This window comes from Salmo salar, chromosome ssa20 (assembly GCF_905237065.1).
Source record: "Salmo salar chromosome ssa20, Ssal_v3.1, whole genome shotgun sequence".
Classification (NCBI taxonomy): domain Eukaryota; kingdom Metazoa; phylum Chordata; class Actinopteri; order Salmoniformes; family Salmonidae; genus Salmo; species Salmo salar.
In genome coordinates, this window is record NC_059461.1 from 16,727,112 (window position 1) to 16,742,796 (window position 15,685).

Below are 15,685 nucleotides of genomic sequence, written 5' to 3' on the forward strand. Positions count from 1 at the left end.
CCGTCTCAGATGATTGACATGATGTACTTTGTGATCATCATGCTGGTGGTGTTGATGAGTTTTGGGGTGGCTCGGCAGGCCATCCTGAACCCCAATGAGGACCCGTCCTGGATGCTGGCTCGGAACATATTCTTCATGCCCTACTGGATGATCTACGGAGAGGTGTTCGCCGACCAGATCGACCGTAAGCCCACATTGGGGGTGGGAGGGGGGTTGGTGGATTGGTGGAGAGTTGAGCACGGAGTGTAAGGCTTACTGCCTCAGCATACACACACACACACCCAAACACACACACACACTCATCAGACTAGCTGAAGTCATCCAGGTGCTGAAATGCCACACACCTGGAACCTCTCAGTCGGTCCCCAGTTTCAGGGGGAACATTATTAGCTCAATAAAAGACATTGATGGCCTGATTGGTTCTTATTCACACAGGTCATGCGAATGCAATATTGCCATAAAAAAATACCCATATTCGATTTTCTAACAAAACCTGAGGACAGATCACTAAAAGCTCACCTTATCTCATTGATAAGGTCAGGCGATGTGTAACAACAGGTAACATTGCTTAGTAATTTAGTCATTGACTGAAATAAGATACATGATTGCTCTCTGAATACACCATCAGTTTTGTAAGAGAGTGTGTGCGTGCATGCGTGAGAGTGTATCGAATGGAAGGACTAGCCCAAAGCGAAGAGATCTGAAATAATGCTGTCGTTCTTTGTTTCAGATGTGCATAGTAGGAAGCTAAAGCACAGGCTGAATTCAAAACTCTGGATGGTCGAAAATCAATTTCGAGCTCATGGAACCTGGCGTAATAATGGTCCATACCAACATTGCTGTGTTCAATCAGAATGCCAGTAAATCGATAATTAGACTCCTCCCCGTCCCCTCTCCTCCCTACACCATTCCAGCCTCACTGCCATGCCATCACTGAACCCTCGTCTAGAGGCTGCTATTTAGCAGGATATGCACATAGAGATGGATAGAGGGTGCACTTGCCACAAAGTCTGTTTTAGCATGGGCAGCACCATTGAAGGTTTTCGCCATTTTAATGTAGTGAACTGGGTGGGACTTCTTATGGGTTGAGGAGGGAACCCAGAATTCCATCTAGGTCAGTAGATGGGATGAGCCAATGTATTACAGTACCCGTCAAAAGTTTTGACACACCTACTCATTACAGGGTTTTTCTTTATTTTTAATATTTTCTACATTGTAGAATAATAGTGAACACATCAAATCTATGAAATAACACATATGGAATCATGTAGTAACCAAAAAGTGTGAAATAAATCTAAATATATATTTTATATTTGAGATTCTTCAAAGTAGTCACCCTTTGCTTTGATGACAGCTTTGCACACTCATGGCATTCTCTCAACCAGCTTCATGAGGTAGTCACCTGGAATGCATTTCAGTTAACAGGTGTGCCTTATTAAAAGTTAATTTGTGGAATTTCTTTCCTTCTTTATGCATTTGAGCCAATCAGTTGTGTTGTGACAAGGTAGGGGTGGTATACAGAAGTTGCCCTATTTGGTAAAATACCAAGTCCATATTATGGCAAGAACAGCTCAAATAAGCAAAGAGATATGACAGTCCATCATTACTTTAAGACATGAACGTGAGTCAATCTGGAAAATTACAAGAACTTTGAAAGTTTCTTCAAGTGCAGTTGCAAAAATCTTCAAGCGCTATGATGAAACTGGCTCCCGTGAAGACCGCCACAGGAAAGGAAGACCCAGAGATACCTCTGCTGCAGAGGACAAGTTCATTAGAGTTACCAGCCTCAGAAACAGCCCAAATAAATTCTTCACAGAGTTCAAGTAACAGACACATCTCAACATCAACTGTTCAGAGGAGACTGCGTGAATTAGGCCTTCATGGTTGAATTGCTGCAAAGAAACCACTATTAAAGGACACCAACAAGAGGAAGAAACTTGCTTGGGCCAAGAAACACAAGCAATGGGTAGATTGTTGGTTCCAACCGCCGTGTCTTTGTGAGACGCAGAGTAGGTGAACGGATGATCTCCGCATGTGTAGTTCCCACCGTGAAGCATGGAAGAGGAGGTGTGATGGTGCTTTGTTGATGAGACTGTCTGTGATTTATTTGGAATTCAAGGCCCACTTAACTAGCATGGCTACCACAGCATTCTGGAGCGATACGCCATCCCATCTGGTTTGCGCTTAGCGGGACTCTCATTTGTTTTTCAACAGGACAATGACCCAACACAATGACCCAACACACCCAACACACCTCCAGGCTGTGTAAGGGCTATTTGACCAAGGAGTGTGATGGTGTGTTGCATCAGATGACCTGGCCTCCACAATCACCTGACCTCAACCCAATTGAGATGGTTTGGGATTAGTTGGACCACAGAGTGAAGGAAAAGCAGCCAACAAGTGCTCCTTTAAGACTGTTGGAAAAGCATTCCTGGTGAAGTTGGTTGAGAGAATGCCAAGCGTGTGCAAGTCTGTAATCAAGGGTGGCTACTTTGAAGAATCTAAAATCTAAAATATATTTTGATTAGTTTAACACTGTCACTTGTGTAGAGAGGAATAGGCAGGAGGCAGTTGCAGGTTTAGAACTACAGAATTTATTTAAGCACCATAGATCAAAGCGGGACGAAACCCAAACGCTGTGGTTCAGTTGGTAGAGCATGGTGTGTGCAACGCCAGGGTTGTGGGTTCGATTCCCATGCATTCACTACTGTAAGTCGCTCTGGATAAGAGCGTCTGCTAAATGACTAAAATGTAAAAAATGTAAATGTAAAGTATTTCTTCATAAACAAAAAGGCACAGGGCAAACCCAAAGTGCAAAATATAAAGTACTCAGGAAATAGTAGGAGAGATTCGTCTCAGGAAAACAAGTAACATTTACAATGACCGACAAATGGCAGAGGGAGATTGGGGATTGGAACCAGGTGTGTGTAATGATGACAAGACGGGGTTGATTGCCAGCAGTAGGTTCGGCAGCAGCTAGAAGGCCGGCGACGCCGAACGCCTGAGCTGGCAGGAGGGGGAGCCAAAGCGAAGGCTGGTGTGACAAACACTTTTTGGGTTACTCCATGATTCCATATGTGTTATTTCATAGTTTTGATGTCTTCACTATTATTCTACAATGTAGAAAATAGTAAAAACAAAGAAAAACCCTTGAATGAGTAGGTGTGTCCAAACTTTTGACTGGTACTGTATACTCCTGAAAAAACATTCCAGCACTTCAGGTGTCATTAAATCACCAACCTTCACGTTGTGCCTTTTCAGATTATACTCACTCCTGCACAGTAGGTGGAAGTATGCACCTTTTCCGCTTCTTTATGGATCGCCAATAAACTCATAGAATAAGAAGAGATGAAGATAGCCCTCAGTGGCGCTGCCAGTTAATGGGCTCCGCCCATACTGTCACAGAAGCGATCAAATGCAAAGATAGAAGGTGTGTCCTCTTTTCCAACTCTATGGATAAGCATGTAGCACGACACGCTGACAGGTCAATAACTGGGTTTCATGGCAGTAGCATTCTTATTTGGTTTCATTTGGTTGATGTTTTGATTTATTTTGATGACACTAAATCTCAAAGGAGACTGTCATTGCTCCTTTGACATTTTCATTATTTGGTTTTATTTTGGAAAAGTAAGCTTGCCAGGTAAACTCAGTCCTTCACTCAAGTCATTATCGCAATCTCTCAACGCCAGCTCTGCTATCACTAGAACAACAGGACTGCAACATCTACAAAATGTCATCTAGACACCCACACTCACAATAACGCCCTCTCATCCATACAGGTCAACATGATACGCAAATACTCATACAATAAATACAACCAAACACACACACACACGCACACACACACACACACACACACACACACACACACACACACACACACACACACACACACACACACACAAACACACACACACATATCTCATTCAAAAGCGCAGCTACATATACAGTACACACCTACAAAATTTCAAAAGCACTCCTAAACACATACAGATGTAGGATCTTAATTTGCTCACTCTTTTGTTTGCTGCACAGCAGGAAATACAAACTTGTAGTGTATTCGATATTTAAAAAGTATTCTAAAGATTTTAATTTCCACTTAAAAATGGCAGACCTGATTTGCCATAACAAAAAATGTATCAAACTCCATAAAAAAATGTCTATTATAATCCACATAATAATTTACATTTCCTGTTACTGCGGTATTACTCACCGGCTGTATCAAACTGGTTCAAATGAAGATCCTACATCTATATGTACACAAGATTTAATATTACTCTGCATTCACACATACACACACACACAACACATCATACCCTTTCATCTACGGCAATCTGTTTTTTCACGTGGTTCAGTTGTCAGAGTTGTTAACCCAATTTCTTTGAGTGTAAAATTGCGAGATAAAGAGAAAATTACTTCAGTTCTCTACCTTTGGGCTGCCTTGTGTGATCAATTGAAATCCAGAGATAAGTATGAATATAATGATTATATAATGATTCATAGGCAAACAAACAAATGAGCATCCAAAGTGAAAGTGCTGAGTGTCCCCATTATAAGCCACAGCAACTGAACCATCACTGATGGAAAAAACATATGATGTATGTTAAATACATTTCAATTACTCTGTAGTATAATCATTATTCAGCTAGGCTATGGCACACATATGTGACAATATATTTTAAACATCAATGCCATGTTTAAATATATTGGGAATGCAAGTTATTGACATTAATATATTTGTTTCTATATTTTGAGATACACATTTCAGCACATAAGACCTTTCCATTCTAGAGCTCACTCCTTCCTATCCCCTCCAAAGAATATGCATATATATATATATACAGTATATTATGCCTCTTGTTTGTTTGCAAAACTTGAAGTATTTGTTGGCCTGTTTATTTGTTGGTTTGTTTATTTTAGATGTTAACATAATTATTGTTTGTTCTGTATGATTGCCTGGGTTTGCTTGTATGTTTGTATTGTATGGTGACATATTCCTTTCATTTGATTTTGTGTTCATCTTTTATGTTGGCTTGCTTGTCTTGGTCTGTATGTTTATTCGTTTTGACGCACAATTGGCGCAAATGTTTGTCTTCATTTATAATGTTCTGTCATAGAAACTCTCTATAGGCTACCCATTTATTTTGTCATAGTTTGAGTAACATCCTGAACCTGTGGTTGTGTCATTGTGCTTAGCTCCGTGTGGCCAGAATATCACCGCGGACGACGGACATGTTGTGACTCTGCCGCCATGTAAGACGGGAGCCTGGATCGTTCCTGCCATCATGGCCTGCTACTTGCTGGTGGCCAACATCCTGCTGGTCAACCTGCTCATAGCTGTCTTCAAGTATGTGCTCTCTTTCTGTAAACATACTACACTCTCCTTATGCCCACTCGGTTATACATACCAGGGCCTTGTCCAGAAACGAACCCTAGCTCCTACACCCCATCCCCAAGACACTTGTGGAGATCTGAGAGGATTTGACAGGTTTAAATACATTGGTAAGATATTTGCCTCTGCTAGTGGTGGGGCTATTGCTTACACCTGCCAAATCCTTTCAGCTTGCCAAAATTCCTTAGAGGTAGGATCTCTAGGTGTTTTTTCTGGACAAAGACAAAAATGTGCATGGGATAGGTCTATTTTACTCTCCCTCACCCACATAATTTTTCGGGGACCTTGCACAACATACTCATATATCACCAGAGTTAGTTAGCTACGTAGGTCATTTCCATCTGTGAACCTTGTTAGTTTTATATAGCTTAACAAGTGAGCGGTTAGGGCTTTGATTAGTTATAAACAGTGCATAACCTGTGCTGTCTTTTGAGTGCAGATTGTAGGCTTTCAAATATATAATATGACAGCCGTGTGTAACATGACAACGGGAGTTGCTTAAGTGCTGTTAAACTGCAGCCACTCGAGGCCCATGGCAGAGCATGCTGTAGCATATACACACAATAAGATGTTTCATCTCTTATTGAGAGCCATTACAGTGATAATTACTGTTATTGTGCCTTATTTCCATCTGTGTGAAATACTGTAGTAAGAACAATCCCCTCCCCCTTTCTTTACTAATTACCAAGAAATGCAAATGGAAGAAAAGTTCCAATGCAAATAGCGGTGGAGTGTAAGAAACATACTGTTTATACATTTCTGTTTTACTGGCATTTTTGTTCAAATGTAAATGTAGGAAGATTTTTGTGATCTTAATAGTAGTAGTAGTTGTTATAGTAGTAGTAGCAGGCAAAGTAGTAGTAGTGGCTGTAGTGGTACAAGTTATGGTGACTGTAGTAGTAGGTAGGTAGGTGGATGGAAGGATGAATGAAAGTTATATGGGTTAGATGAAATGGAGGATGGTTGAAAGAGGGGTTGAGTGTTTCAAAACATGGCCTTTAATCCATCTTCATAGAAATGCATGCATAAAACATGTTGCAACAATATTTGGTAAATAAACCAAGCTATTGCATTCTTGGTTGGTTTGACATTTTGGTTGTTACTGTCTGTTGTCATAGCAACACCTTCTTTGAGGTGAAGTCCATCTCCAACCAGGTGTGGAAGTTCCAGAGATACCAGCTCATCATGACCTTCTACGAGCGGCCCATCCTCCCCCCTCCCCTCATCATCTTCAGTCACATGACCATGGTCCTCAAGCACCTGTGCTGTCGCTGGCGGAAGCACGACGATGACGAGAGAGACTATGGCCTTAGTGAGTACATGGGCTAGGCCCGATACAAATCCTTTAGAAATTTTACATTTATATTTGAGTCATGTAGCAGACACTCGCATCCAGAGCAACGTACAGTTAGTGAATTCATCTTAAAATAGCTAGGTGGGGCAACCACATATCTCAGGTTTTAGAAGATGGGCAGGGACTCTGCTGTCCTAGCTTTAGGTGGAAGCTGGTTCCACTATTGGGGTGCCAGGACAGAGAAGAGCTTTGACTGGGCTGAGCGGGAGGTGCGGGAGTGGGAGGGCCAAGAGACCAGAGGTGGCAGAAAAGAGTGCTCGGGTTGGGGTGTAGATTTTGAGCATAGCCTGAAGGTAGGGAGGGGCGGAGGAGTGGGGTGATATGGGAGAGCTTGGAAAAGTTGAACACCAGGCAGGCTGCGGTGTTCTGGATAAGTGGCAGGGCTTTGATGGCACAAGTTGGGAACCCAATCAACAGCAAGTTGCCTGGAATAGGACATTCGCCACTTCCTGTCTGAGGTAGACTCATACTCTACGGATTTTGTAGAGCATGAACCTGCATGAGCGAGTCACTGCTTTGATGTTAGCAGAGAACGACAGGGTGTTGTACATGGTCACGCCAAGGTTTGTTCCACTCTGGGAGGGGGACACTGCAGAGTTGCCAATCATGATGGAGATGTCTTGGAGCAGTCAGGCAGAGGAGCTCCATCTTGTTGAGGTTGAGCTTGAGGTGGTGGACCGACATCAAAGCTGAGATATTTGCCAGGCACTCAGAGATGCATGTCGCCACCTGGGTGTTGCATAGCAATGATAGGAGAGACCATGTGAGTTATATGACGGAGCCAAGTGACTTGGTGTATAAAAAAGAGGGCCTAGAACTGAACCCTGGGGGATACCAGTAGTGAGAGTATGTGGTGCAGATACAGATCCTCTACACGTCACCTGGTAGGAGCGGCCTGCCAGGTAGGATGCAATTCAAGAGTGTGCAGAGCCAGACACACCCTGCCCTGAGCGGGTGGAGAAGAGGATCTGATGGTTCACGGTGCCAGGATGAGAACAGAAAAGAAACAGTCAACTTTGGCAGTGCGGAGAGCCTCTGTGACACAGAGGAGAGTGGTCTCGGTTGAGTGACCCATCTTTTGGCCTGACTGGTTAGGGAGAGATAGAGAGAGAGTTGCTCACACACAGCACACTTAACTTTTTGAGGCTAGTGGGACGCTAGCGTCCCACCCACCGTGCACACTATTCAACAGCCAGTGAAAAATCAGAGCGCCAAATTCGAAAACAACAAAATGTCATAATTCAAATTTCTCAAACATACAACTATTTTACACCATTTTATAGTTAAACATCTCCTCAATCCAACCACGTTGTCCGATTTCAAAAAGGCTTTACGGCGAAAGCATAAAGTTAGATTATGTTAGGACAGTACATAGACAAAAAATTACACACAGCCATTTTCAATGCAAGGACAAGCGTCCCCAAAAGCAGAAAACCAGCTAAAATTATGCACTAACCTTTGACAATCTTCATTAGATGACACTCCTAGGACATTATGTTAGACAATACATGCATTTTTTGTTCTATCAAGTTCATATTTATATCCAAAAACCCCATTTTACATTGGCGCGTGACGTTCAGAAAATGTATTTCCCCCAAAACTGTCGGTGAATCAGCACAACAATTTACAAAAATACTCATTATAAACGTTGATAAAATATTAAACTGTTGTTGAAAGAATTATAGATTAACATCTCCTGAATGCAACCGCATTGACAGATTTCAAAATAACTTTACTGGGAAAGCACACTTTGCAATAATTTGAGTACTGCGCTCAGAAAAAAAAAACGGGAATTACAGATACCCGCCATTTTGGAGTCATCTAAATGCATAAATAGCATTAGAAATATTCACTTACCTTTAATAATCTTCATCAGAAGGCACTTCCAGGAATCCCAGGTCCACAATAAATGTTGTTTTGTTCGATAAAGTTCATAATTTCTGTCCAAATAACTCCTTGTTTGCGCGTTCAGTAAGCTACTCAAAATGTAGGACGCACGAGGAAAATGTCACGACGAAAAGTAAAAAAAAAAGTTATATTTACGTTCGTTCAAACATGTCAAATGTTGTATAGCATCAATCTTTAGGGCCATTTTAACTTCAAACTTCAATAAAATGATCCAACCGGACCATTGCTATGTCTTGAAAAACGTTTTGGAACACGTGAACGCGCGCAATGAACTGATGTGATTTTCTGAGTCACCTACTTCCCAGCCTTCTCGTTCGGTCTGTGTTTACCGCAAAAGCCTCAAACAACTTTCTAAAGACTGTTGACATCTAGTGGAAGCCTTAGGATGTGCAAAATGAACCCTAACTCACTGTGTGTCAGAAAGGCAAGGACTTGAAAAAACTACAGGCACCAGATTTTCATTTCCTGGTTGTATTTTTCTCATGTTTTTGCCTGCCATATGAGTTCTGTTATACTCACAGACATCATTCAAACAGTTTTAGAAACTTCAGAGTGTTTTCTATCCAAATCTACTAATAATATGCAAATATTTGACTCTGGGCCCGAGTATTAGGCAGTTTACTCTGGGCACGCTTTTCATCCGAAAATGAAAATACTGCCCCCTATACCATAAAAAGTTAATCGGCCGTTTTTTTTAATGTATTTGTAATAATGACAATTACAACAATACTGAATGAACACTTATTTTAACTTAATATAATACATAAATAAAATCAATTTAGCCTCAAATAAATAATGAAACATGTTCAATTTGGTTTAAATAATGCAAAAACAAAGTGTTGGAGAAGAAAGTAAAAGTGCAATATGTGCCATGTAAGAAAGCTAACGTTTAAGTGCCTTGCTCAGAACATGGGAACATATGAAAGCTGGTGGTTCCTTTTAACATGAGTCTTCAATATTCCCAAGTAATACGTTTTAGGTTGTAGTTATTATAGGAATTATAGGACCATTTCTCTCTATACGATTTGTATTTCATATACCTTTGACTATTGGATGTTATTATAGGCACTTTAGTATTGCCAGTGTAACAGTATAGCTTCCGTCCCTCTCCTCGCTCCTACCTGGGCTCGAACCAGGAACACATCGACAACAGCCACCCTCGAAGCAGTGTTACCCATGCAGAGCAAGGGGAACAACTACTCCAAGTCTCAGAGCGAGTGACGTTTGAAACGCTATTAGCGCGCACCCGCTAACTAGCTAGCCATTTCACATCGGTTACACCAGCCTAATCTTGGGAGTTGACAGGCTTGAAGTCATAAACAGCGCAATGCATTGCGAAGAGCTGCTGGCAAAACGTACGAAAGTGCTGTTTGAATGAATGCTTACGAGCCTGCTGCTGCCTACCACCGCTCAGTCAGACTGCTCTATCAAATCACAGACTTAATTATAATATAATAAGCACACAGAAATACGAGCCAATGGTCATTAATATGGTCGAATCCGGAAACTATCATCTCGAAAACAAAAGTTATTTCTTTCAGTGAAATACGGAACCGGTCCGTATTTTTATCTAACAGGTGGCATCCCTAAGTCTAAATATTCCTGTTACATTGCACAACCATCAATGGTATGTCATAATTACGTAAAATTCTGTCAAATTAGTTCGCAACGAGCCAGGCAATGAACGCAAGAGCAGTGACACAATTTCATGTTAGCAGGCAATATTAACTAAATAGGCAGGTTTAAAAATATATACTTGTGTATTGATTTTAAAGAAAGGCATTGATGTTTATGGTTAGGTACATTGGTGCAATGACTGCTTTTTTCGCAAATGCGCTTGTTAAATCATCACCCATTTGTCGAAGTAGGCTGTGATTCGATGAGAAATTAACAGGCACCGCATCGATTATATGCAACGCAGGACACGTTAGATAAACTAGTAATATCATCAACCATGTGTAGTTAACTAGTGATTATGTTAAGATTGATAGTTTTTTATAAGATAAGTTTAATGCTAGCTAGCAACTTACCTTGGCTTCTTGCTGCCCTCGTATAACAGGCAGTCAGCCTGCCATGCAGGCTCCTCGTGGAGTGCAATGTAGGGCAGGTGGTTAGAGCGTTGGACTAGTTACCAGAAGGTTGCTAAAACGAATCCCCTAATCCCCCCTGAACAAGGCAGTTAACCCCCGTTCCTAGGCCGTCATTGAAAATAAGAATGTGTTCTTATTCTGACTTGCCTAGTTAAATAAAGGTGTATAAAAAAATATATAATAATAATAATATTTTTTTTAAATTGGCAAATCGGTGGCCAAAAATACCAATTACCGATTGTTGTGAAAACTTGAAATCGGCCCTAATTAATCGGCCATTCCGATTAATCGGTCGACCTCTAGAGCTAATGCTAAAATATTTATGTGTGGCGCCATGTTTGTTGGCGTTATACAATGCATTCTGGGTGTCACGTAAAAGTCTGTCAGAATTTCATTAAGATGTAGTAACAAAATGAGGTGAGGGATGGTTCACTCATCTTTCGAGTAAACTTCCAGAAGTGAATGAAGGAAAGTGAATGATCGTAGATGACACTCCCCCTTCAACATGCTGCAAACAGACCAAACTCATCTCCTCTTCCTATCTTTGGTTGACCTGAAAAAAACTATTCTTGGCGGTGCGCACAAACTACCCGTCTTCGGACTTCTTTCGATTTTTAGAAAGTGTTTTACTCAATTATTTGGATCAATGGTGAGCACACCATTGATGTGATGAATTGTAAATAGTCCTTTCTATTAGCTAATTCATATTATGGTTTCTGTCAGCCGAGAGTTAGCTAAATATGGCTGCTTCTGTTACGTCAATCTTTCCTCAGTTAGCACTAGGACTGTTGTAGCCTACATTTTCTGGTTTGGATGATTGTGTTATGCTGTCGCCACTTCTGTGAATGTCTGAAAATTGCATCCAAAAATAAACTGGTCACATTCAGGACATAACGTTGTAAGGACTGTGTTTGTGCAAAATGTTTCTGTGACAAAAACACGTCAATCGAAACTGGATGTTCTAATTACACCGGTTTGAGTGTTCGCTGCAGGGACCACTGTAGAATGATGCGTCAAAGGGTTAACAGGAATGTGCCTCTGAATATAGACCCCAAAACCGCCCACATTGGCATTTATGTATTTTCTGTAGATGTTATAACCATGTTTTGCCACCACTGCATCATCAAAAGGTATTATCAAAGTGTCAGAGATACACTACATATACAAAAGTATGTGGACACCCCTTCAAATTAGTGGATTTGGATATTTCAGCCACACCTGTTGCTGACAAGTTGCATTAACTCTCTCTGTGCAATAAGTGTTTAATATCAATGACTACCTCATTTCTGTATCCCACATATACAATTATCTAAAATCAAATCAAATTGTATTTGTCACATGCGCCAAATACAACCTTACCGTGAAATGCTTACCTACAATCCCTTAACCAACAATGCAGTTCAATAAATAGAGTTAATAAAATATTTACCAAATAAAGTAAAGTAAAAAAATCAAATCAATCAAAAAGTAACACAAGAAATGTACATAACAGTAACAATGTCACGTCTTGACCATAGTAAGATGTTATTTTCTATGGTAGAGTAGGTCAGGGCGTGACAAGGGGTGTTTTTCTATGTTTTGTATTTCTATGTTCATGTTCTAGTTTTGTATTTCTATGTTGGTTTTGTTTTGGAAGTTCTCCAATTAGAGGCAGCTGGTCCTCGTTGTCTCTAATTGGAGATCATACTTAAGTAGGGTTTTTTCCACCTGGGTTTGTGGGAGAATAATTTTGAGTTGTGAATGTTTCACCTCTGCGTCACGGTTTGTTGGTTTTTGTCATTCAGTTTATTTATGTATTGCATAGTTTCATAGCATAAATAAAATGTGGAACGACACACACGCTGCACTTTGGTCCGCTTCTTCCTACGACAGCCGTGACAAACGAGGCTATATACGGGGGTACAAGTCAATGTGCAAGGGTACAGATTTGTCTAGCTAATTTGTACAGTGATGATGAACAGCGAGTAGCAGCAGTGTAAAAACGGGGGGGTCAATGTAAATAGTCTGGGTGGCCATTTGATTAGTTGTTCAGCAGTCTTATGGCTTGTGGTAAAAGCTGTTAACCCCTGGTCGGGCTCGACATCCAGCGAAAAATCCTATCGCCATTAGCATAACAAAATGTAATATATATATTTTTTCAAATATAGGACTATGTTATATCGTTTTATAGATACACCTCTCCTGTCCGATTTCAAAAAGGCTTTACAGCAAAAGCAAAACATTAGATTATGTTAGAGGAGTATATCGTCAAAGTAGCCACATAGCCATTTTCCGACCAACCACATGCATCACAAATAACCAAAAAACAGCTAAATGCAGAACTAACCTTTGACAATCTTCATCAGATGACACTCCTAGGACATCATGTTACACAATACATGCATTATTTTGTTCAATAAAGTTCATATTTATATATAAAAACAGCATTTTACATCGGCGCGTGACGTTGACTAACTATTTTCCCTTAAATGCATCCGGTGAAACAGCGCTACAATTTACTAAATTACTATTCGAAAACATTTTTAAAATGTCATATTGTCATTCTAAGATTTATAGATGAATATCTCTTGAAAGCACCTGTAATGCCAGATTTAAAAATAACTTTACTGGGTAATCACACTTTGCGATAAAAGGGGATGCGATTCTCAGAAAAATAGGCTACCGTTACAGGTCAGCGCCATCTTGGAACAATCGCATATCAAATCTACTCTTGTATACTATTGTCAATAATCCCTTACCTTTGATTATCTTCATCCTTAGGCACTTCCAGGAATCCCAGGTCCACGACAAATGTATTTTAGTTCGAAAAAGTTCATCCTTTATGTTCCATTAGCTTGTTGTTGTTAGTGCGTTCTGAAGGCTGCTCCAAAAGTACCGTCGGCCGCGGGACTTCTCTCTCAAGAAAATGCATTTTTTATTTATTAACCTCTCTAGGGTAGGTGGCACCAAATCGTCCCACCTACGTAACAGCCAGTGTAATCCCGTGGCGCGTTATTCAAAAACCTAAAAAATGCAAAAACTTCAATTTTTCAAACATATGACTATTTTACACCATTTTAAAGACAAGACTCTCGTTAATCTAACCACACTGTCCGATTTCAAAAAGGCTTTACAACGAAAGCAAAACATTAGATTATGTCAGCAGAGTACCAGCCAGAAATAATCAGACACCCATTTTTCAAGCTAGCATATAATGTCACATAAACCCAAACCACAGCTAAATGCAGCACTAACCTTTGATGATCTTCATCAGATGACAACCCTAGGACATTATGTTATACAATACATGCATGTTTTGTTCAATCAAGTTCATATTTATATCAAAAACCAGCTTTTTTACATTAGCATGTGACTAGCATGTGACTAGCATTCCCACCGAACCCTGCCGGTGAATTTACTAAATTACTCACGATAAACGTTCACAAAAAGCATAACAATTATTTTAAGAATTATAGATACAGAACTCCTCTATGCACTCGATATGTCCGATTTTAAAATAGCTTTTCGGTGAAAGCACATTTTGCAATATTCTCAGTAGATAGCCCGGCATCACAGGGCTAGCTATTTAGACACCCAGCAAATTTAGCACTCACCAAAGTCAGATGTACTATAAGAAAAATGTTATTACCTTTGCTGTCTTCGTCAGAATGCACTCCCAGGACTTCTACTTCAATAACAAATGTTGGTTTGGTTCAAAATAATCCATAGTTATATCCAAACAGCGGCGTTTTGTTTGTGCGGTCAAGACACTATCCGAAAGGGTAAATAAGGGTGACGAGCATGGCGCAATTCGTGACAAAAAAATTCTAAATATTCCATTACCGTACTTCGAAGCATGTCAACCGCTGTTTAAAATCAATTTTTATGCAATTTTTTTCATAAAAAAGCGATAATATTCCGACCAGGAATCTGCCTTTAGGTAAACAGACGAAAGAAAATAAAGCATTCGGTCGACTCGGGCACGCGCCTAAGCCCATAGTACTCTGATCGGCCACTTGCCAAAAGCGATAATGTGTTTCAGCCAGAGCCTGCCTCGATATCGTTCAGCTTTTTCCCGGGCTCTGAGAGCCTATGGGAGCCGTAGGAAGTGTCACGTTAGAGCAAAGATCCTCAGTCTTCAATAAAAAGAGCCAAGATGAAACACAACTTCTCAGACAGGCCACTTCCTGCATGGAATCTTCTCAGGTTTTGGCCTGGCATTTGAGTTCTGTTATACTCACAGACACCATTCAAACAGTTTTAGAAACTTTAGGGTGTTTTCTATCCAAAGCCAATAATTATATGCATATTCTAGTTACTGGGCAGGAGTAGTAACCAGATTAAATCGGGTACGTTTTTTATCCGGCCGTGTAAATACTGCCCCCTAGCCCTAACAGGTTAAGTTCGTTCAAACATGTCAAACATTGTATAACATAAATCTTTAGGGCCTTTTTCAACCAGAGCTCCAATAAGATTCAAGGGGGACGATTGCATTGTCTTTCAAAACGTTTCGAAAGAGGAGGGTAGCCAGGGGCGCCGGCGTCATAATGGTGATGGCCCTCCTCATGTGACCACTTTCCACAGCGTCTCATTCAGTCAGTTTTCACAGTAGGAGACTCAAACCACTTTGTAAAGACTGGGGACATCTAGTGGAAGCAATAGGAAGTGCTCAATGAACCATTGCTCACGGTGTGATTAATAGGCAAAGTGATGAAGTTGAGTCCGCAATTCAGAATTCCACATCCTGTTACGATCGGTCTCGGGGTTTTGACTGCCATATGAGTTCTGTTATACTCACAGACACCATTCAAACATTTTTAGAAACTTTAGGGTGTTTTCTATCCACAAGTATTAATTATATGCATATCCTAGCTTCAGAGTTTGAGTAGGAGGCCGTTTAAAATGGGCACGAATTTTTTTCAAAAATCGCTGTAGTGCCCCCTATCCTAGGCGACCGTCAAG

General features: G+C 40.6%; 1 protein-coding gene across 4 annotated transcripts in view; it reads left to right on the forward strand.

Moving 5' to 3' along the window:
* Positions 1-15,685, forward strand: part of trpm3 (transient receptor potential cation channel, subfamily M, member 3) — a 253,566-nt gene that overhangs the window by 224,927 nt on the left and 12,954 nt on the right. For 2 of the 4 annotated variants that reach the window (XM_014160640.2, XM_014160646.2), the window contains exons 21-24: positions 10-184; positions 731-823; positions 5,197-5,347; positions 6,511-6,704. In XM_014160640.2, coding sequence (XP_014016115.2) covers positions 10-184; positions 731-823; positions 5,197-5,347; positions 6,511-6,704 — 613 coding nt within the window. The remainder of the gene's footprint in view (positions 1-9; positions 185-730; positions 824-5,196; positions 5,348-6,510; positions 6,705-15,685) is intronic. The other 2 variants (XM_045703003.1, XM_014160648.2) reach the window with 1 other exon arrangement.